General features: G+C 44.2%; 1 protein-coding gene across 4 annotated transcripts in view; it reads left to right on the top strand.

The window, feature by feature from the left end:
- The window catches only part of LOC147033699 (vespryn-like), a 22,002-nt gene extending 2,293 nt beyond the window's left edge, over positions 1-19,709 (top strand). The window contains exons 2-4 of one of the 4 annotated variants that reach the window (XM_085871829.1): positions 7,589-7,648; positions 13,789-13,976; positions 18,321-19,709. In XM_085871829.1, the coding sequence (XP_085727955.1) occupies positions 7,612-7,648; positions 13,789-13,976; positions 18,321-18,326 (231 nt within the window). In that variant the 5' untranslated portion in view covers positions 7,589-7,611 and the 3' untranslated portion in view covers positions 18,327-19,709. Of the gene's footprint in view, positions 1-1,328; positions 1,396-7,588; positions 7,649-13,788; positions 15,977-18,320 lie in introns of those variants that run through there. The other 3 variants (XM_085871828.1, XM_085871827.1, XM_085871826.1) reach the window with 3 other exon arrangements.
- The last annotated feature ends 1,606 nt before the right edge of the window (positions 19,710-21,315 follow it).

Below are 21,315 nucleotides of genomic sequence, written 5' to 3'. Positions count from 1 at the left end.
AATTTTGTGTGACTGAAGCAATCTTGTACATGCCTTGTACATTAATAAGATGACGTTGAGTCACAGTTTAGGAGACAGAGGCTTTATTGATCACCTTAGAAGGCAGCATCAATCGTACATGGCTCTATCAGCGGCCTTTTCTTCATGCCCACCGTCCAGGGACTGTGCTTGACAGCTCATTACTTACACCACATGCTCATTACATGGAGAACTTGTCCGAGTACTGCAAAACTAGAGGTTCTTGGAAGTATTATGAACGAGATTTGTGTTCTATAGTGTTCAAGTATATAATTCAATGTAAATAAAGGTTTAAAGTCGTATAAATGAATTAATTCCTGGTAGGCTCTGTAGATGTAGATTTTCTTTTTTTTTGATATCGATATACCAGTGGGAGCATTCTGGTATATACTGGAATATCATTGTTATTAAAAAAATAATAATAATAATTAAAGAATTAGAAGGCAGCATCAATTGTACATTTTTTACACAGGTTCCAAATATACGCAATGGTCCATTGGTCCATTACATATTCATCCATGACGTACACATCATTGACACACAGTAATTTTTCAAAGTATTCCCACACGGGGCTTCCCCCCCCCCATGATGAGACCAGTTATTTTACTTCCAACTTCATCTTGTATTAAAAATGATTTTGTTTTTAAAGTGAGATCAGTGTTGGTAATCGGCACAGGTCAGAATCCATCGCTATCGCTGTACCAGTATGACTATCGCGGAACGTTGTACCGGAATGTTCATACCGTTATTGCTATCATGCCGGTACCGCAGATCACCGAGTCGGCACAGGATTTCTAAAGCACACCCGATTCATATGACTAATAACCATTTGACAATTGCTTTAAAACCAGCCACGAGGGCAAAGAAAAACGTGATTGCTTGTACGGGTGGTCGGATGCTGAGGGTTAAAAGTTAAAATGTACCGTACTTACTTCTTGGTACGTTTGATGTCATACGTTTCACTGTTCCTGTTCCATGTTCAGCTGAAACGCCGAGTGCATCAAAGCGTTTAAAATCATGAATGGTATCTAAACATTGTAAACACTTTTCTTCGATTTGGTGGTGATATACCGGGGTGTTTTTCATATCGTTTTTTTCAGTATGCTGATATAATCAGAATTCCAATACCGTTATATCGATATATCAGCAGACCCTAATTCCTGGTTTTACCCAGTGTTTTACACACCAACTTATCTCACATGATGCATTGCAAATTAGTGCTTGTTGTTTGTCCTTTACAACGTCGTTACAAAACAGTAAGCTTCCTTTTTGGAATGATTTTTTTCAATTTTGTTTGTATTGACTGCCAGGCAAGGTAGATGGAGTAAAGTGTTATCTCACTCGTCGGTGTGCGGTTGGGACAAATTCAGAGCCAAGGTACGGAAAAACGACAGAACTGTCTTCCTATTTATGTTCCGATTCATGTTCAAAATATAACATTCAATTTAAATAAGTTGTTTCTCAATCAGAAACCGACAATCATAAACTGATAAGACAGAGACAGACGGTGTGTGGACATAAACCAATTTCTTCATCCCGCTTTTTGCTTCACGTGCGCAGGGTAATGAGCATTATGGAAGGCTGGAAGAAACAACAAACTCATTTCCATTTCAGATTGATCTAACATTGGGGAAACGCAGGGATGAAGTGTTGCAAATAATATAGAATTGGTAAGAAAAAAAATGAAAATGTAGAGTTTGTAAATAAAGAAAATTACATGTATATATATACACATAGTTAGGATTTTGGGGGTAGTTGGAGGAATTTAAGAGGGAATATAGCATTGTGTAGAGTTGCTTGGCCCATGGACATGTAGGAAGCATCTCAATGTATCTAAGTAGGGAACCTGTGAGCTTTAGGTGATGCAGTGTTAATCAGCTTAGTAGTCAGGGGGACTATGTTGTGATATAAAGACCCGTGGGATTTAAATGATTAGAACATGCCACCTACCAAGGTAGACTATTTAGGTCCCAAGGAGTAAGAAAATCCATGTTGGCAAAATTGGAAGTGTTGCAAATGGTGGCCATCTTGGATTTCAATTTCTTTCTTTTTTTACCTTAACCCTTTTGTGACTGACTTTCACAACTGTCATAGAGTTAATGTATACAAGTCTGCCAATGGTACTGACAGGGTTAACGGAACTTTTGAACATCATACAAAGCTTACTTTGGTGGTTTCTATCCTGTTTTGATGCTTAATGTGTTGTAAAGAGGCGCACTTGGATTTGCCAGTGGTACATAAATGAATGGCAGCCATTTTGTTTTTCAAAATAGTTGCCAAATTTGATATTTTATTTAAAATATGAGCTTTAACTGTCTCAGGATTTTTTGTATGGAAAAATACGCAGTAAGGACCGAAGGTTATACAAGAGGAATAGAGTTTCATGTTAGATAACAATTCAAAATACACACACTTATTTATTGCAATTTGGTATGCCCCCCATTTAAAATAGCTGCCGTGATTAGCTTGCAATTTCATATATTGCGTATAATCACTCATGGCTAATTGTATTTAGGGCATACGTTTCTAGGTTTTCAACAAAAACATATGTCTGGACATTACTACCCAGGCTATATTTTTCATAATGGACTTCCTTTTCCAAGTTCTGAAATGTGGCGCAACTGGGTATCTGTAAGTGAACACGTGTTGTGGAGGGCGACATTGAGGGTACAGGCTGCTTTTATCTGACAATCACCACATGTTATTGGACAGACGTTTACTGGCCCATTGTTATTTCAACAAGCCAACAAACATCTAACTTGATGGTAAGTTTACATGACTTCACTGTTTATGTTGAATACTGTATATAAATATCGAGAACATGTATAGCACATAGATAATGTAAGTTTACACAATGATAAAAACTAATTTCACAAAACAGATGAAATCTAAACTACAAATGCTCATGTTACTTAACCCATTGGGCACGGTAGGCGGCATCTGTCGCCCGCTTAATTTTGCACTCAGGGACGGTAGGCGGCATTTGTCGCCCAGCTACAAGGTGTTTAAAAATGCCGTATATTTCAATTAAAACTGCTGAGGTCAGAAAGGTCATTATATTACACGATACTTCATAAATAAAGGAAAATATTCCCGAAAAAAAATTACAGTTGTTCCATAGCCAAAAAAACAGAAAATTTAAGTTGAAATCAAAGGGTTCGATCGAAATCTCGAACGTAACAGGCAGTGCCGAACAAGTACAGTGCGCATGCGCTGTTGGGTCCGCGGGCGATCAGGTTGTGACCCGATTGTATTTACTTGTCAACATCCGGTTTGAGTTACGTGTATATAAACATCTGATTCTTGGAACGATGGAGAAAGTGCAATTTCGGATTTAATGCTTTATTATTTCATGCCTTGGGTCCAAGGAAAGCTGCAGCTCTACCGTGATTTCATGCACTATCAGGAGCAGATGTCACAGGAAAATTTGCTGGAATAGGAAAGAATAAATTCTGGAAAGTACTGCAGGAACTTGATCCAACTGATGAGATAGTTGTGGTGTAGCCTGCGGGCCTGCGGGGCAGGGCATGATGGTGGGGGGAGTGGTCGGCGTTATCATCGTGTCTGCCAGGGATATAAGGAGTGCGCGCCGCCTGAGGCGTCGTAGTGGGTGCCGTAGTCGCCGCGGCTCGTGAGTGCATTGAGTACGTAATAAAGGAGAGCTGCGGGCAAAGTGCTCCCGCTGGTGCAACAAAGCCGGGCTCGACTGTTCCTCCGCTCGTGTCTGCCTTCTAAGCACCCCTACCACGACACCACAATAGTAAATGCCCTTGTACAGCTAGGAACAACAGATGAACTACCTAACACTTTGTTTGCTGCAATTGAATCATTTGTATGCAAGTTGTATCTCCCTAACACAGAGCTGTTGAATGTAGCTGATGTAAGGTGGTGGCTATTCAAGAAGAAGCAAGCTTAATCAGAAGGTTTACCTCCAACCCAAGCTGCGCTGCATAATGCCATCTTGAGAGCGCACTCCCAGGCCATGATTTGGAATAATGACATCATTGCAAATCCAGACCTGCCAGAACTGCTGGAATGTGGTTGGAATTTGGTATATGGCCGATATAAACCAGTCATGACAACCTTGCCGCCTGCTCCGCAAGCAGTAATTGATCTGGTGAAATGTTCCTGTGCAAAGACACGATGTTCAAGTAATCGCTGCAAATGCAGAAAGAATGAATTGAATTGAACAGATCTTTGTAGCTGTAGTGAGGACTCAGAATCATGTGACAACTCAGAAGACACAGTTCTCTCAGATGATGAAGAGGAGGATAGTGATAGTGAAGATGAGTTATTGTAACTTCCACAAGGATTGGAGCAGGCAATAAACTCTGGCAACCAACCACACAACTGGCATGTAGTATTATATGGACAATGTATCACTGACTCAAAAGGATGAAATATTGACGTCATATTGGCGGTCATTTTGAATTTTCATAAATTCATTCCTTGACTTGATAAGTGTATGTTTAACTACTAAACTTAGCCTAACCTCATAGAACATTCATGGCCTTATAGCAACAATAGGCCTTAATACGTCCATTTTGAAATGAAAGATGGCTGCCCTCTGCAACACTAAAACTGTAAATATGGCTTTTCATGTTCTTTAGTACCTATATTATATTCAGATAGGCTGATAGGGGTGATCTTTTGTACCATGTTAAGCGTGTCACTGTCATTGAAATGATGTGTATATATATATATATATATATATATATATATATATATATATATCTTCTTCTTCTTTCGGCTGCTCCCTTTAGGGGTCGCCACAGCGAATCATCCGCATGATCCGCATAGTGATTTGGCACATGTTTTACGCCGGATGCCCTTCCTGACGCAACCCTGGTCGCCTCTTACGACACAGGGATATGGTACACCTATTTTAACCGGGGTATACACCGGCCCAGTACACTGGTACTCATTTCGCCGACCTCGGAAGGATGACAGGCTGAGTCAACCCCCTGGTGTATTAATTCAGTGGTCCAACGGGGCTTGAACTCAGGACCTTCAGGATCCCAAGCCGCTGCACTTACCACTTCGCCAACACCAGGCTCATATATATATATATATATATATATATATATATATATATATATATATATATATATATATATATATATATATATATATATATATATATATATATATATATATATATATATATATATATATATATATATATATATATATATATATATATATATATATATATATATTCAAGAATAAGCCGTAAAGGTGGCCATTTTGAAATTCAATATAGCTGAAAATTTTGAATACAATTTTAGCTGTTCACAAGAAATGTGTATTTCACTAATTGTTTGTCTTGATAAATGTAGATTTTACAACAAAAAACAGCTTTTTACGACATTCATATCCACATTCAGGGAAAATGTAGACATAAAATGGTGGCCATTTTGAAATCCAAGATGGCTGCCCTCTGCAACACTTTCAAAATTGCCAACATGGTTTTTCATGTTCTTTGGTACCTATTTAACACATTCATATGGGTAGATCTTCTAATCATCAAAATCCCACGGGATTGCATAGTCTCCCTGACTACAGGGAGTAAGAATAAGTTCCCCAGTCTGTGATTGCCCTCTGTGATTTTTAACCTCCGCCATCGAAGATGGACGGAGGTTACTGTTTTCACCCCTGTCTGTTTGTTTGTTTGTTTGTTTGTTTGTTTGTGAACAGTATTACGGAAAAACTCCTGGACGGATTTCGACGAAACTTGGTGGGGGGGATTAGTATGGTCCAAGGATCATGCCATTAGATTTTGGACTTGGTCCAAAGTCCAATATGGCAGCCATTTTGAAAAAATATTTGAATTTTTGTTTTTGCATTTCTACATGTTTTAAGTGATTTCCAACCAAAAAAAAAATTTTGTTAGAGGAAAAAAAAAAATTTGCAACTTTTTTCAAAAAAATTTCGATTTTATTTGATAAATATTTGATTTTTTTTTTTGCATTTATACATGTTTTAAGTGATTTCCAACCCCCCCAAAAAATTGTTAGAGAAAAAAAAAATTTTTGCACCTTTTTTTTCAAAAAGATTTCGATTTTTTTTTTTTTTGCATTTCTACATGCGCGTTGATCTAGTTTAGTTTATTCAATCGTGGTTCAGTAGATTCTGATCTGTTTTGACCTAAAATGAATAGGATATTAGGTTCACTTGAGTGACCCAGCAGTATTGGCGGCGGAGGTTTTGCACTCTACCGAGTGCTCCCCTTCTAGTTCTCTATGTTTTTATAGTTCAAGATCGACAATAAAGGTGGGGAACACGGACCAAAAACCACAACAAATTGGCAGAAAGCCCTGCTTCAAAGGTTGACAACAAGCGAAGTCACGCCCCCAAGTGATGATTGATGGGCGTGAAGTCAGAAGCTAGCAGAGCAGGCAGAAGCCCGCCTTCCCGGGTTTCGTGCGAGCAGGCCACGCCCCCGAGGCGGAGGTTAAATCGGTTGGCTTGCGTGCTTTTAGTGGAGAGCCGTGATCAGAAGGCTGGACATTTTGAGAGGCATCGCACTCAGTAGGCTTGCGAATTGTGGGAGGCTTCCAACTGAATAGTGGCAGGCAGAGGCAGAGGCAGAGGCAGAGGGCGGAGAGCGAGCGCACGCCAAGGATGATGACATGACTATTGGTTTAAGCTGTTAGGAACTGACTTTAACTCTTTAAGGAACTGACTCATTCATGTGTAGCTTAATCATTCATTGGACCTTAATCATTCACGTGTACCTTAATCATTCACGTGTACCTTAATCATTCACGTGTACCTTAATCATTCACGTGTACCTTAATCATTCACGTGTAGCTTGAATCATTGACATGAAGCTTGAATCATTTACGTGTAGCTGACTCATTCATGTGCACCTTAATCATTCACATGTACCTTAATCATTCTCGTGTACCTTAATCATTCACGTGTAGCTTAATCACTCACGTGTACCTTAATCATTCACGAGTAGCTTGAATCATTAACATGAAGCTTGAATCATTCACGTGTACCTTAATCATTCACGTGTCCCTTAATCATTCACATGTACCTTAATCATTCACGTGTACCTTAATCATTCACATGAAGCTTGAATCATTCACGTGTACCTTAATCATTCACGTGTACCTTAATCATTCACGTGTAGCTTCAGTCATTCACATGTACAATGTACCTTTAATCATTCACATGTCGCTTCAGTCATTCACGTATACCTTGAATCACATGTTCATTTCAGTTGTTTGTGATTTCTCCTGCATTCAAAGTGAACAGGAACTTGAGTTCTACCTCTAGTTCCAGTTAATAAATGTTCAGGGACATCTTGTGGAGAAAACGAATTTGAGGTCACTTGATTTCAGTACAGTAGATGGTAGTGTAAGAACAATGCAGTGAAACATGTTTAAACCATCAATGAAAATTAAATTATGGTTTTAATCAATAATGGAGGTTCCATTTTTCTTTCCCCATGTTTGTTGTTTTTAGACATTTTGCTAAACACACAAAAACATCTTTATAAACATGAAACAAGGGAATTTCACATCTTGTATTTTTTGTTCGTCTTTGCCCACTTCCGCAGAAGGGCCGGAAAAGCATCTCGACATGGTTGATCAGGATCGGAACAACTTGAGAAGTCTTTGTAAGTGAAGGGAAATTACAAGGAAATCGAACACAGGTGGAGGCCATTCAGCCCATCACACCTGCATGAACACCAGACTGATTTATCAACACAAGATCCAAGAATGGATATACAAAAAAAAATTAATTAATGAAATAAATAATTTTGTTTTTTGGGGTTTTTAAAATTAAATTAAATTTTTTTTGTATTTTTTTTTCTTCCCCTCAGGGGAGGGGGCATGGGCTTGGTTAAAAACACACAACATCAACCACACAACCCCCTTTGACAAGACCCCACCAACAGCACTCTGTACACTTGCACACAATCACCCATCAATGCTCAAACTACCTAAATGTCCTATCAACATCCCCATGCCCTTCAATCTCCATAACTTCCAGGTACCTATCTAATTCTAATTTAAACTTATGTACTTTTTCTACTGCAACTACCTTTCCAGGGAGACCATTCCATGCATTAACTACTCTCTGAGTGAAAGTCCCCTGCCTTAATACCATCTTAACTCTCCTCTTCTTTACTCTCAGGCTATGGCCCCTCGTCCTATCACTGTCTACTCTGTTGAATAATTTCTCTTCACTTATTTTATCTCCACCCTTCATTATCTTAAACATCTCTATCATATCTCCTCGTAACCGCCTCCTTTCTGGTGAATAAAGTCCTGTCTCCTTCAGCCGCTCCTTATAGCTGAGTCAAGCTCGGCCTGGAATCAATCGAGTAGCCTCTATAAATCAATCAAGTAGCTGAACCCTCTCAATTCAATCTACGTCCTTCCAAAACTGTGGTGACCAGAACTGCACACAATATTCTCGATGTGGCCCTCACTAAATTCCTGTACAATGTCAACACCACCTCTTTTGATATATAAATGATCCCCCTCTGAATACAATCTAAAACCCTATTTGTTTTACCTATAGCTGCCTGGCACTGTGCTGCCTGCTTACCTCCCGTATCTATTACCACCCCCAGATCCTTCTCCTGTGTGACAACCTCCCGAATTACCCCTTACATCCTGTAATCTGTATTTTCATTCTTCTTTTCCATCCCCAACACCTTCCACTTGCTCAGGTTAAATTACATCTGCCAATCTTTTGCCCAAACCATACAAGTATTCCTGAATCTGATCACCACCCCCTCTGCTATCCACCTCACCTCCAAGCTTTGTGTCACCTGCAAATTTGGAAAGCTGACTTCATCCCATTATCCAAATCGTTGATGTAAATATTGAATAGTAATGGTCCGAGTACTGATCCCTGAGGTCCCCGCTACTTGCATCCTCCCACTCACAGCCACTCTTTGCTTCCCACCACTAAGCCAGTTTGCAATCCTATCAGCTACCTGACCAGCCACACCACAAGCCCTCACTTTGGCGAACAACCTCCGATATGGAACCTCATCAAATGCCTTCTTAAAGTCGAGATAAACTATGTCCACTGCCTTTCCCTCATCCACCCAACCAGACACTGCTTCATAGAACTCTAAAAGGTTTGTTAAACAGGAACTACCTTTGGTAAACCCATGCTGACTACCTTTAATTAATTTGTATTTGTTTAAATGGTTCCTCATCTTGTCCTTAATTAATGTCTCAAACACCTTCCCCACAACTGAAGTCAAACCAACAGGTCTGTAGTTTCCCAATTCTTCTCTGGATCCTTTCTTAAATAATGGTGTTACATTTGCTACTCTCCAATCCCCCGGTACCTGTCCTGACTCCAGTGAGTGATTGAAAATATCCGTTAACATCTTCCTTACCCGTTCAGCACCTCCATCAACACTCTCGGTTGCATACTATCTGGACATGGAGCCTTATCTTCTCTTAGATTACCGAGCTGTTCCTTTACTTCCTCCACTCAAATCTGGATCTTCTTGAAAAGCCTTTCCTCACCTCCTTCATAAATACTATCAGCTATTGGCAATTCTCCTGACTGTTCTTGTGTAAAAGTTGAAGAAAAATACCTGTTTAATAAGCCTGCCATCTCACTTTCCTCACTAACCACTCTCCTGGTGCTATTCCTCAATGGGCCCACACTGGTCCTAACCTGTTCTTTTCCACTGATATACTTAAAGAAAGCCTTGTTATCATGTTTAATGTTCTTCGCCATGTCCTTCTCATACTCTCTTTTGGCTTGCCGAGTTATTTTCTTAACTTTCTTCTGTTTACTCCGATAGTGATATAAATCTAACTCCAGTCCTGTTATTTTAAACCGAAGAAATGCCTTCTGCTTCTCCTTCATAGCGTTCCTTATATCACTGCTCAACCACCCTGGTCTCTTTCTGTTTCTAGTTTTACACCTCATTGGAATGTACTTACTCTGCACTCTACACATTTGCTCCTTGAAGGTTTCCCATTTCTGTGATGCTGATTGTCCTGTTGTTAGAGTCTTCCAATCCACATCACCCAATTCTCTAATCATACCTTCAAGGTTTGCCTTCCTGAAATCTAATAGCCTTACCTTACTTTCCTGAACTCTAACCCTTAACAAAATCTTTGCACACACAATGTTATAGTCACATGCTCCTAAATGCTCCCCAACCTCCACCTCCTCAACCATATTGGGATCGTTACTTAAAAGGAGGTCGAAAACTGCACCCCCCCCTCATGGGCTTATCCACAAACTGGGTTAAAAAATAATCCTGGACTAAAACAAAGAAATTCTCATCCACTCTTCCCTTTCCCTGTTCCTGGACCCATTCTATCCCTGGCAAGTTAAAATCCCCTATAATCAATACTCTTCCCTGACCACATGCCCTTTTTAATTCTTCATGTACCCCTCCTTCCTCCTCTTCCTTCACACCCGGAGCCCTATAAAACCATCCTACCAATATCTTACTGTTTTTACAATCTCTAATCTCTACCCACACAGAATCCTCAACATTTATTCCTTCCTTAATGTCACCCCTTTCTCTTGATGCAATGCTGTCCTTTACCCAGATTGCTACTACTCCTCCGATTCTCTCCCGATCACACCGATACACCTTGTGGCCTTCTGATCCAGTCCTCCAGTTACTCTCTTCCTTAAACCATGTCTCACTCACTGCAACTATAACGTAGTCCTCGCGATCTACTTTGGCTTCAAGCTCTTCCATCTAATTATTCAAACTTCTGCTATTGGTATGGAATATGTTTAACTTTTCCCTTCCTGAAAGTCTATTTTCCTGCCTGGCCTTACTCATCACAGTGACACCATCCTTTCCTTCCTTATTATCTCCCCCACCCTTCGTTGACCGAAAAAATCCTGAATTCCTTCCTCAGTTCCCACGACAAACCTTGCTGCCCCCTTTCTATTGAACATACAGCCATCATTCCGGAAACCCTCCCTTTGTCCCCGAAATGATTCCCACTGCTTCTTAAATGTAAAATCTTCCTCCCTACACCATTCTTCCATCCATTGGTTGATGTCTATCGCTCTGCTCATAATTTCTATATTGTTTCCTAATCTTGGGAGAATCCAAGAAAACACGACCTCACAATCTTTTGCTTTCAGCCGCTTACCTCCCGTATCTATTACCACCCCCAAATCACCCAATAATTTGCTTTCAGCCACTTACCCAATATCCTGTATCGATTTAACAAAACCTCTGAGTAAACTTTCCCAACATCATTCTCACCCAGGTGTACCACAACCCTACTTTTTCCTGCCATCACCCAATACATCTTTTACCCTTCCTTCTATGTCCCTAACTCCCGCTCCTTCAAAACTGCACAGAATTCTATGTTTACAATCCTTCCTGCAGAATGAAGAATCCTACATATTTAATAATCTCATCACTCACAAAAACTGTCTCCCACACCTCATGTCTACCAATTTCCATTGCTGCACCTCCACCACTGCCTGCACCCGCTGCCCCTCCACCACTGTCTGCACATGCTGCCCCTCCGCCACTGCCTCCACCCGTTGCACCTCCGCCACCACCCGCCCCGCTGCAACATCGCCCCCGCTGCACCGTCACCACCGCCTGCCCCCACTGCACCGTCGCCACCGCCCGCCCCCGCTGCACCGTCGCCACCGCCCGCCCCCGCTGCACCGTCGCCACCGCCCGCCCCCGCTGCACCGTCGCCACCGCCCGCCCCCGCTGCACCGTCGCCACCGCCCGCCCCCGCTGCACCGTCGCCCCCGCCCGCCCCGCCGCCCCGTCGCCACCGCCCGCCCCAGCTGCGCCGTCGCCACCGCCCGCCCCGCTGCACCGTCGCCACCGCCCGCCCCCGCTGCACCGTCGCCACCGCCCGCCCCCGCTGCACCGTCGCCACCGCCCGCCCCCGCTGCACCGTCGCCACCGCCCGCCCCGCTGCACCGTCGCCACCGCCCGCCCCAGCTGCACCGTCGCCACCGCCCGTCGCCACTTCCCGCACCCGTTGCACCTTCTCCACCGCCCGTACCCGTTGCACCGTCTCTACCGCCCGTCGCCACCCAATATCCTCAGCAATCTCACTCCACAACCGTAACCAACTATCTATAAATTTCTCACATTCTGCTACTTGCTTCAAATTATCGATGCATTCCTTCAACCCGGTCATGACCTTCCTCAAGTGGACGATTTCCTCGCACTTCCTACAACAATAAGAACCCTCTGCTTCCCCCATTGTTGACGTGGCCCACATTGAGCAACTGTGACATTTTATGTACTCCTCATCTTTCTCCTTCGCTCTCTATTTATAACCTTCTTCACCCCCATACTCCCAAGGCCCCAACTCACTTCACGCTAAACTTATCACGAGGCCTCCCCCTGCTTCTTTCAATATACTTGCGCAACTATCCGCTAAAACTGTTATGAACCTTATAAAAAATAAGTACAGTTCCACAGCCCTGACACAAATCTCGATAACAAAATACACAAAACACTTTGTAAGGACTGGAAGGAGAGTTCACTACCCAGCCGTCCACGTACTCCAAAATGGAGAGGGAGTTCTTCTTCTTCCCTCCATTTCGATAATTTAATGTTCTTCATTTCCTCCTTTTGATTATTTCCTTTTTCTCTATTTTATTTCCCTCTTTATATTTCCTTTCACCAAATTAAAGGGAAAAGGTTACAACTTCAGCCTGACTTGAAGGAGACTTCCCAACAAATAGTAGAGTCATGTGATTGGGAAGATAAATTTCCTGTCAAGGGGTGGGAGAGAACGAGATGTGGAACAGGAAGGGAGGGATTGGGAACATCAGCCTTTTGAGGAAAAACATTTGAGGGTTTTGCATTGTCATGAGATGTGTCCATCTTGACTCTTTCCTTGATACGTGAAGGGACTTGGGAAGAACATATTCCCGATTTTTAACCACTACCTCCAGGATTTATAGGATTAAGAAAGAAATGGAGCTTTGATTTGAATTTTGATGCAGGGTTTGCTCCACGTGTATGTTGAATGTGCAGCTGCTCCTTCCACCGCAGCAAAGCGATGTTTCCTGTTCCAGACCCGTTGTCTTTCTCTTACATTTTCATCCCTGTATTGCTTTGTGTGTTTTTTTCATTGCAACACAATCTCAAGCTGCATGAATTTCCTTCTGCCTGTATTTCCTGTAGTTGATTCTTCATCTCTTCCTTTTCTCAATGTCTCTTAACTGAATCTTCATGAAATGTAACACTTCTTCTTTTATAATCTTTTAAATACATTTTCAAATGCTTCACTTTCCTTATTTCTCAGTCATAATGACCGACGTGTTCCTCTTTATCACAGACTCTTCTTCTTCTTCTTCTTCCTCTTCCTCTTCCTCTTCCTCTTCCTCTTCCTCTTCCTCTTCCTCTTCCTCTTCCTCTTCCTCTTCCTCTTCTTCTTCTTCTTCTTCTTCTTCTTCTTCTTCTTCCATATCTCTCGCCTGAGCACTTGGTCCATCAACCCTCCGACCATAGCTTCTCCATCACCCCACCCCTTCAAAGGTTCCTCACCCCTCCTACCTCAATGATTTTCCCTCACCCCACTCCCCTCAAAGATTCCCCAAGCATCAACGATTCCCTTTTGCCCCACCACTCAAAGATTCCCCCTCACCTCACCTCGTCTAAAAAAAAAAGTTGAAGAAAAGAAAAGCAATTGTTGGAATAATTTTTTTTTCTTTTCTGTTTTTGTGGATAAATGTGATTCCCAAATGTTATAAAAAAGATTAAAGTGTTTGTGTTTGTCTAACAATGTCCGCAACCCCATGTCGTTGTGTCCGCAGATGGACAGACCCCGAGTCTGGACCCAAACTCTGCACATCCACGGATCAAGATCTCTTCGGACCTCAGGACGGCGACTCGAACCGAGACCGATCAACCGTACCCGGAACATTCTGATCGGTTTGATGTTTGGTATCAAGTTCTTTCCTCTGAGAGTTTCTCCTCGGGTCGTCACTACTGGGAGGTCGATGTGAGTTCAAGTGGTTTTTGCAGAATCGGAATCTGTTTAAAATCGATGGGGAGGAAAGGGGGAGGAGAAGAGTGCTGGTTGGGAGGGAATCCCGAGTCTTGGTGTTTACGGAAATATTTCAATGAATACTCGGCGTGGCACAATGATCATTGTACAGACCTGTCCGTACCGGGGGATCCTGAACGGTTTGGATTCTTGTTGGATTGTGAAGCCGGAGAGTTGAAGTGTTTTGTTGACTCGCAGGTTCTGCACGTGTTCACGAGGAACTTCATGGTCCCCGTGAAACCCGCAATTGGGGCTTATGGTGGTTCTGTCCAGTTTTGCTCATTTTGATGATGCCCTTCAGTTCATGATGAAAGCATATTTCTTGAAACGTTCAAAGTGAACGTATTTTGGGTTAAAACGAAGAAAATCATTTACTTGTGCCTCATGATGTGATTCCTGATTAATGTTTATATTGTAATAAAGTTTATAAAATTAAATAATTTCATTGTATATCTTATTTAATGCAAATTGAACTTTAACCCGAACTCTTCACTCCCCTCACAATACAATACAGATTCTTCTTGTTATCATTTCACGGATAAAGGAATAATCGACCTCGCTTCGTTCGGTCTCGTACAAATCATTACCAATATTGTTTTTAACCTTTTCCGTTTGCTTGCTTCAAATAGTTTTATGAAGTGCCAACCACTGTACATCAGTAACGTATTGCCGCGGGGGTGGCCGGCCCAGGTTAACCCCTTGACCCAATTTTATGGTGACGGGCGGTCAACACCGCCAGCCCCCCCAGATGACCAAGCGGTTCCTTAGTAATAGGAGGCGGACGTGTTGATCGTCAGAGATTTTAACATGTGCTCGAAGGGCATTGCGCGCAATGCCGGAGGGGAGGAGCACGGGGAATGAAACTGATGCACAGGGGGTTTATCCTCAAACCCCACTCAAAATACACGATTACAGTTTCTTAAAATCAACACATTTAATGAACATAAATATTTACAAAGGACAATAATTCAAAAGGTCATGATGATGATGATAAAGTGAATAAATCCTATAGTCGAGGCTCCCCACACAAACTCAAATACAGACAAAGGAAACACAAAATAAAAAGAAAACCTCTCCTTTCGCGTATTCTTGTACTTAGCTGGACCCAGAGCTGGTCCTTGTGGAACTTGGAATCGAGGCACTCCTATTCGCATGTGCATACACGCGCAAAATGGCGCTTCTCTTGTAGCAGGACAAATGTACGCCAGGCAATCCGTGTGCGAAACTCAACACTAAGGCTCAGAGCCCCAGTGCAACAGCTTATGACATATACGAGGCTCGGGGTCCGTTTCTCACGACTTAACCAATAGCCAAAAGCCAGCGTCTTCCTGAACCACGCGAGTCAAATCGCCTCAACATGAATACAAGGGTCATGTCATCGTCCTCGGCATGCGCTCACCCTCCGCTGTCCAAAATGCGCCAGCCTACAGATTCCGATGCCTCTCAAAATGTGCCAGCTTTCCTCTTTAATCATGGCTCTCCAAAAGCGCGCAAACCAACCTTGAACTCCACTCTCCTCTGTCCTATTTATCCCCCGCCTCCGGAGCATGGCCTGTTTGCACGAAACCCGGGAAGGCGGGGCTTCCTACCCATTTGTTGTGGTTTTAGGGATGTGTTCCCCACCTTTACTGCCGATCTTGAAATATAAAAACATGGGGAAAAATCACAGAGGGCAATCACACTGGGGAACTTATTCTTACTCCCTAGGCTAATTAACACCGCACCACCCCCCATGTTGTGACACGTAACATTTAAGCTCACAGGTTCCCAACTTAGTTACATCGAGATGCCTCCTACACATCCACGGACCAAGCAATTCTACACAATGCTATATTCCCGATTAAATTCTTCCATCTATCCCCACAACTATAAAAGTATATTTGTGACTGTCACAGTTATGTGTTACCTGCATATTGTGTGATGAGGTGACAAAATAAAGGAAGTTGTGTACAGTTCATTGTGTGGAGGAAATGTACTGAGATGGTCACAAAGTAATTTTCTTTTTTTAATTTCTCACAAGTGGGGGTACTCGGCATTGCTTGGTGCTGTTCAAATCCTTTTGGTATTTTGAAAAAAAGTTTTTTGTTTTTTTGTGGGGACCGAAAAACATCCCTTCCTACATCCACGAACGAACAGGGTTAGGGATCATTTAATATTACTTTTCACATCGCTGTAAAGGCTGAGGCACTATAGAGATAATAAAAAAAAAAACTTTTCCCCTTTAACACTCTCGGCACTCACGAATGAACATCTCAAAGTTTGATGAAGATCCGTTTTGTCATCTGAGACAAATGGCAACACACACACACACACACATATGGCTTTCATATCGCATTGATAGTAAAACCAAAGGTATGTTTCACCAAAAAGATGGAGCCATGGATGTTCATTCTTTGAATGCAAGTCTCTTTCTAGTCTGGTGTTGGCCGAATAGCTTGGGTGGTGGGCTTTGGATCCTAGGGTCCTGAGTTCAAATCCCGCTCAGCTGTTGAATTAATACCAAGTGGGGTTAACTCGGCCTGTCATCCTTCCGAGGTCGGCAAAATGAGTGCCAGCATAGTGGTATACTATGTCGGAGTGGCGACCCGTCCAGGATTGTGCCCAATAGCCAAGGAGACTGCTGAAGAAGCATCAACGCTCTGCACAGAGTATGATGTATGATCCCAATCTCCTCTCTTTCTGGTTCTCTCCATCAGTCTGTCTCTGTCTCTGTCTCTGTCTCTGTGTCTGTGTCTGTGTCTGTCTCTGTCTCTGTCTCTCTGTCTCTCCCTCTCTCTTGGTCTCTCCCTCTCTCTCGGTCTCTCCCTCTCTCTCGGTCTCTCCCTCTCTCTCGGTCTCTCCCTCTCTCTCGGTCTCTCCCTCTCTCTCGGTCTCTCCCTCTCTCCCTCTCTCTCTGTCTCTCTGTCTCTGTGTCTCTGTGTCTCTTTGTCTCTGTGTCTCTCTGTCTCTCTGTGTCTCTCTGTGTCTCTCTGTGTCTCTCTGTGTCTCTCTGTGTCTCTCTGTGTCTCTCTGTGTCTCTCTCTCTCTCTCTCTCTCTCTCTCTCTCTCTCTCTCTCTCTCTCTCTCTCTCTCTCTCTCTCTCTCTCTCTCTCTCTCTCTCTCTCTCTCTCTCTCTCTCTCTCTCTCTCTCTCTCTCTCTCTCTCTCTCTCTCTCTCTCTCTCTCTCTCTCTCTCTCTCTCTCTCTCTCTCTCTCTCTCTCTCTCTCTCTCTCTCTCTCTCTCTCTCTCTCTCTCTCTCTCTCTCTCTCTCTCTCTCTCTCTCTCTCTCTCTCTCTCTCTCTCTCTCTCTCTCTCTCTCTCTCTCTCTCTCTCCTCTCTCCTCTCTCCTCTCCCCTCTCCCCTCTCCCCTCTCCCCTCTCCCCTCTCCCCTCTCCCCTCTCCCCTCTCCCCTCTCCCCTCTCCCCTCTCCCCTCTCCCTCTCCCCTCTCCCCTCTCCCTCTCCCCTCTCCCTCTCCCCTCTCCCCTCTCCCCTCTCCCTCTCTCCTCTCTCCCTCTCTCCCTCTCTCCTCTCTCTCCTCTCTCTCCTCTCTCCTCTCTCTCTCCTCTCTCTCTCTCTCTCTCCTCTCTCCTCTCTCTCCCCCTCCCTCTCTCCCTCTCTCTCGTTGTCTCTCTCCCTCTCTATCTCGTCTCTCCCTCTCTCTCTCGTTGTTTCTCTCTCTCTCTCTCCCTCCTCTCTCCCTCTCCCCCTCCTCTCTCCCCCTCCCTTCCCTCTCTCCCCCTCCCCTTCCCTCTCTCCTCCTCTCTCCCCCTCCCCTTCCCCCTCTCCTCCTCTCTCCCCCTCCCCTTCCCCCTCTCCTCCTCTCTCCCCCTCCCCTTCCCCCTCTCCTCCTCTCTCCCCTCCCCTTCCCCCTCTCCTCCTCTCTCCCCCTCCCCTTCCCCCTCTCCTCCTCTCTCCCCCTCCCCTTCCCCCTCTCCTCCTCTCTTCCCCTCCCCTTCCCCCTCTCCTCCTCTCTCCCCTCCCCTTCCCCCTCTCCTCCTCTCTCCCACTCCCCTTCCCCCTCTCCTCCTCTCTCCCACTCCCCTTCCCCCTCTCCTCCTCTCTCCCACTCCCCTTCCCCCTCTCCTCCTCTCTCCCACTCCCCTTCCCCCTCTCCTCCTCTCTCCCCCTCCCCACCTTCCCCCTCTCCTCCTCTCTCTCTCTAATGTTCAAATCCCCAGTTTTGATATCAACTTATTTACATCGGGAATAATCAAACGTGTTCTTTCAAAAATATTCACCAAGAATACATGCACGCAATAGTACAATTGGAAACCTGTGTTTTAACCACTCATTATAACCTCAGTTTAATTATCCTACAGATATAAGCGGACAGGCCAACGAAGGAGTAACTGGTGATACCTTGATCTTATGGATCTGATTCCACAAGAGGACCCTGCTGTTTGCATTGTACAAGCAGGGTACTGTTCTAGAATGGAGACTACATGGGCTGTGACACTGACCGAAGGTTCACAGGAACATGCCGTGCCCCATCAACCTCATGTCCACCTGCAACCTCAGCTTCTTCGAAAAAAAAGGTCATCAAGATCAAATGAAGATAATGCACCCCAGTCTTGAGTGGGTCATCCTTTATATTGAAGGACAAAGCAAGAGGGGTCACACAGCTGCTGGAGAAGATTTATGAAGAAGAAAAGAGAAGGAACGACTCATTTGAGAGATTTCTCAATGTGCGATCTTCAAATAATGACTTTAATGTTTGCAGTGTTGATGTGGATGTCATGCACCACCTGGGCATTCACTTGACACCTTCCACGAAATGTGATTAATTTACTTTTTTTTTAAATAGTGTGCTTTTACAAAATATTTCAACCCCAAAAAAGAGAAAAAAACTATTTATTTGAGAGATTTCACAACATGCAATCTTCTTATAATGGTAATGACTTTGTTGTACTTGAAGTGTTTGATTATTTATTGGTTTTTAAGAATTTCTTTCAACAAAAATATAAATAACAAGAGGGAGAATTGCTTTGCAATACATGTTCACTCCCGGTCCCAATGAATGTTTGGGAGATAAAAATTAGTTTGCTCTTAACACACGCTCGAGCCGATACCGGAATTAAAATGAAGAAGAAGAAACCCTGTATAAGAAGCTAATCGGATTCGGAGCGGACCAGAGGGGTGCCATGGTTACTGCATGTGCGAGTGTGCATGCATGCAGGCAGGATTTAACCAGATGGATAGTGTGGGTTTTAAATGCTTCCGACTCGTTTTATACAGAACCGATGGTTAAAAAGAAAATATTGCTGTTTGGGCATGTTTATTGTCATTTCCTTCCCCTCCCTTTCTGCCTTCCCTAGCCTACCCATCACACCACCTTCCCTCCCCCTTACTGTTTTTCCTACCCACCTCTCAAACCCCCTTCCCTTCCCCTCACTCTTACGTCCTTCAAAACCCCCTTCCCTATGCACCCCACCTCCCCATAGACATATCCGGGCAGTCTCCGCATGCAGTATTAACATGCTGTTTTGACGTACTCCATTTTCTTTAATCATGCAGTACTACCCCCCCCCCCACCTTCTCCACAAGTCCCCCAATGAAACGCAAGTCCAGAGCCCCACCACCTCATGCTCAACCCCTCCCAAACCCAATGCCCCTTCCCCCTCCTCTCTCCCCATCCTCCTCACCCCACCCTCTTCGCAGAATACAGCAATGTTTGGTGAAGTGTCGCTCTCCCCGCCCCCGTGCCCACTCTTCCCCCCTTTCTAGCTTCTGCTCCCTTCCCCACCCCATCTCGCTCCCTCCCTTCACTTTCTCTCTCTCTCTCTCTCTCTCTCTCTCTCTCTCTCTCTCTCTCTCTCTCTCTCTCTCTCTCTCTCTCTCTCTCTCTCTCTCTCTCTCTCTCTCTCTCTCTCTCTCTCTCTCTCTCTCTCTCTCTCTCTCTCTCTCTCTCTCTCTCTCTCTCTCTCTCTCTCTCTCTCTCTCTCTCTCTCTCTCCCTCCCTCCCTCCCTCCCTCCCTCCCTCCCTCCCTCCCTCCCTCCCTCCCTCCTCTCTCTCTCTCTCTCTCTCTCTCTCTCTCTCTCTCTCTCTCTCTCTCTCTCTCTCTCTCTCTCTCTCTCTCTCTCTCTCTCTCTCTCTCTCTCTCTCTCTCTCTCTCTCTCTCTCTCTCTCTCTCTCTCTCTCTCTCTCTCTCTCTCTCTCTCTCTCCCTCTCTCTCCCCCTCCTCTCCCTCCCCCCCCTCTCTCTCCCTCCCCCTCCTCTCTCTCCCTTACCTCCTCCCTCTCCCTTACCTCCTCTCTCTCCCTTACCTCCTCTCTCTCCCTTACCTCCTCTCTCTCCCTTACCGCCTCCCTCTCCCTCTCCCTCTCCCTCTCCCTGCTCTTCCAGTAAGCTGGTATTTATTTTGCTGACTTTGGAAGGATGTCAAGCTGAGTCAACCTGACCTGGTGTTAAATCAACAGCCGACAGGGGCTCTAATTCAAGACCCTGAGATCTTAATCCAGCTACTTTAACCGTTAAGCCAACACAAGGCAGCAGCATGATGCTGATGTCCTCATTGTCCAAACAGCTGTGGTGTCTGCCAGACACAAAGACACTCTTCTGATTTAGGATGACATGGACTTGCTGGTCCTCCTACTGCATCATGTTGAAATTGACATACATGAGTTGTCCATGGCACCAGAACTCAATCACTCCTCAAACAAGAACAGTTTATGGTGCATAAAACAATCTAAGAAGCTTGTTGGTCCTGATGTATGTGACCACGTGCTCTTTATCCCTGCAATTCTTGGCTGTGATACAACCTCTTGCCTGTTTGGATTGAGAAAAGGCTTGTCAGTGAAGAAGATCAAGAGTGTTGCCCTGTTCTGCCAGTAGGCGAAGGTGTTCATCCAAGAAGTACAAGTGGCGAAGCAGGATATCATGGCGTCTTGTATTTTTATATGATGGTTCCAAAGTGGAAGGATGGATAACAAATGATACAGGCCGTTTTGTGATATGATTTCTAAGAGCACATCACATGTGCAACAACAAACTCTACGGCCAACCACAGCAGCTGCAAGGTACCACAGCCTCCGTGTATACGATCAGACGATGGAGTGGAAAGGGACATCTATCAATATGAAACCAGAAGAGTGGGGATGGCACATAGTGGACGAAAGATGTCTGCCCATCGAAACCGACCAGCCCGCAGCACCATCAGAACTACTGGATGTTATCTGCTGCAGTTGTAAAGAAGACTGCAATACAAGGAGGTGCACATGCCAAAAACGTGGCCTGCTTTGCACTGCTCTGTGTGGAGATGTCGTGGTACAAGCTGTACAAACTCACAGCTACCAGTTTTTACTGATAGCGATGAC

This window comes from Eptatretus burgeri, chromosome 2, assembly GCF_056783735.1.
Source record: "Eptatretus burgeri isolate ZD-2024b chromosome 2, Ebu_testis_v1, whole genome shotgun sequence".
NCBI classification, from domain to species: domain Eukaryota; kingdom Metazoa; phylum Chordata; class Myxini; order Myxiniformes; family Myxinidae; genus Eptatretus; species Eptatretus burgeri.
The sequence above is the reverse complement of the archived record's forward strand: the minus strand, read 5'-3'. Positions and strand labels throughout refer to the sequence as shown.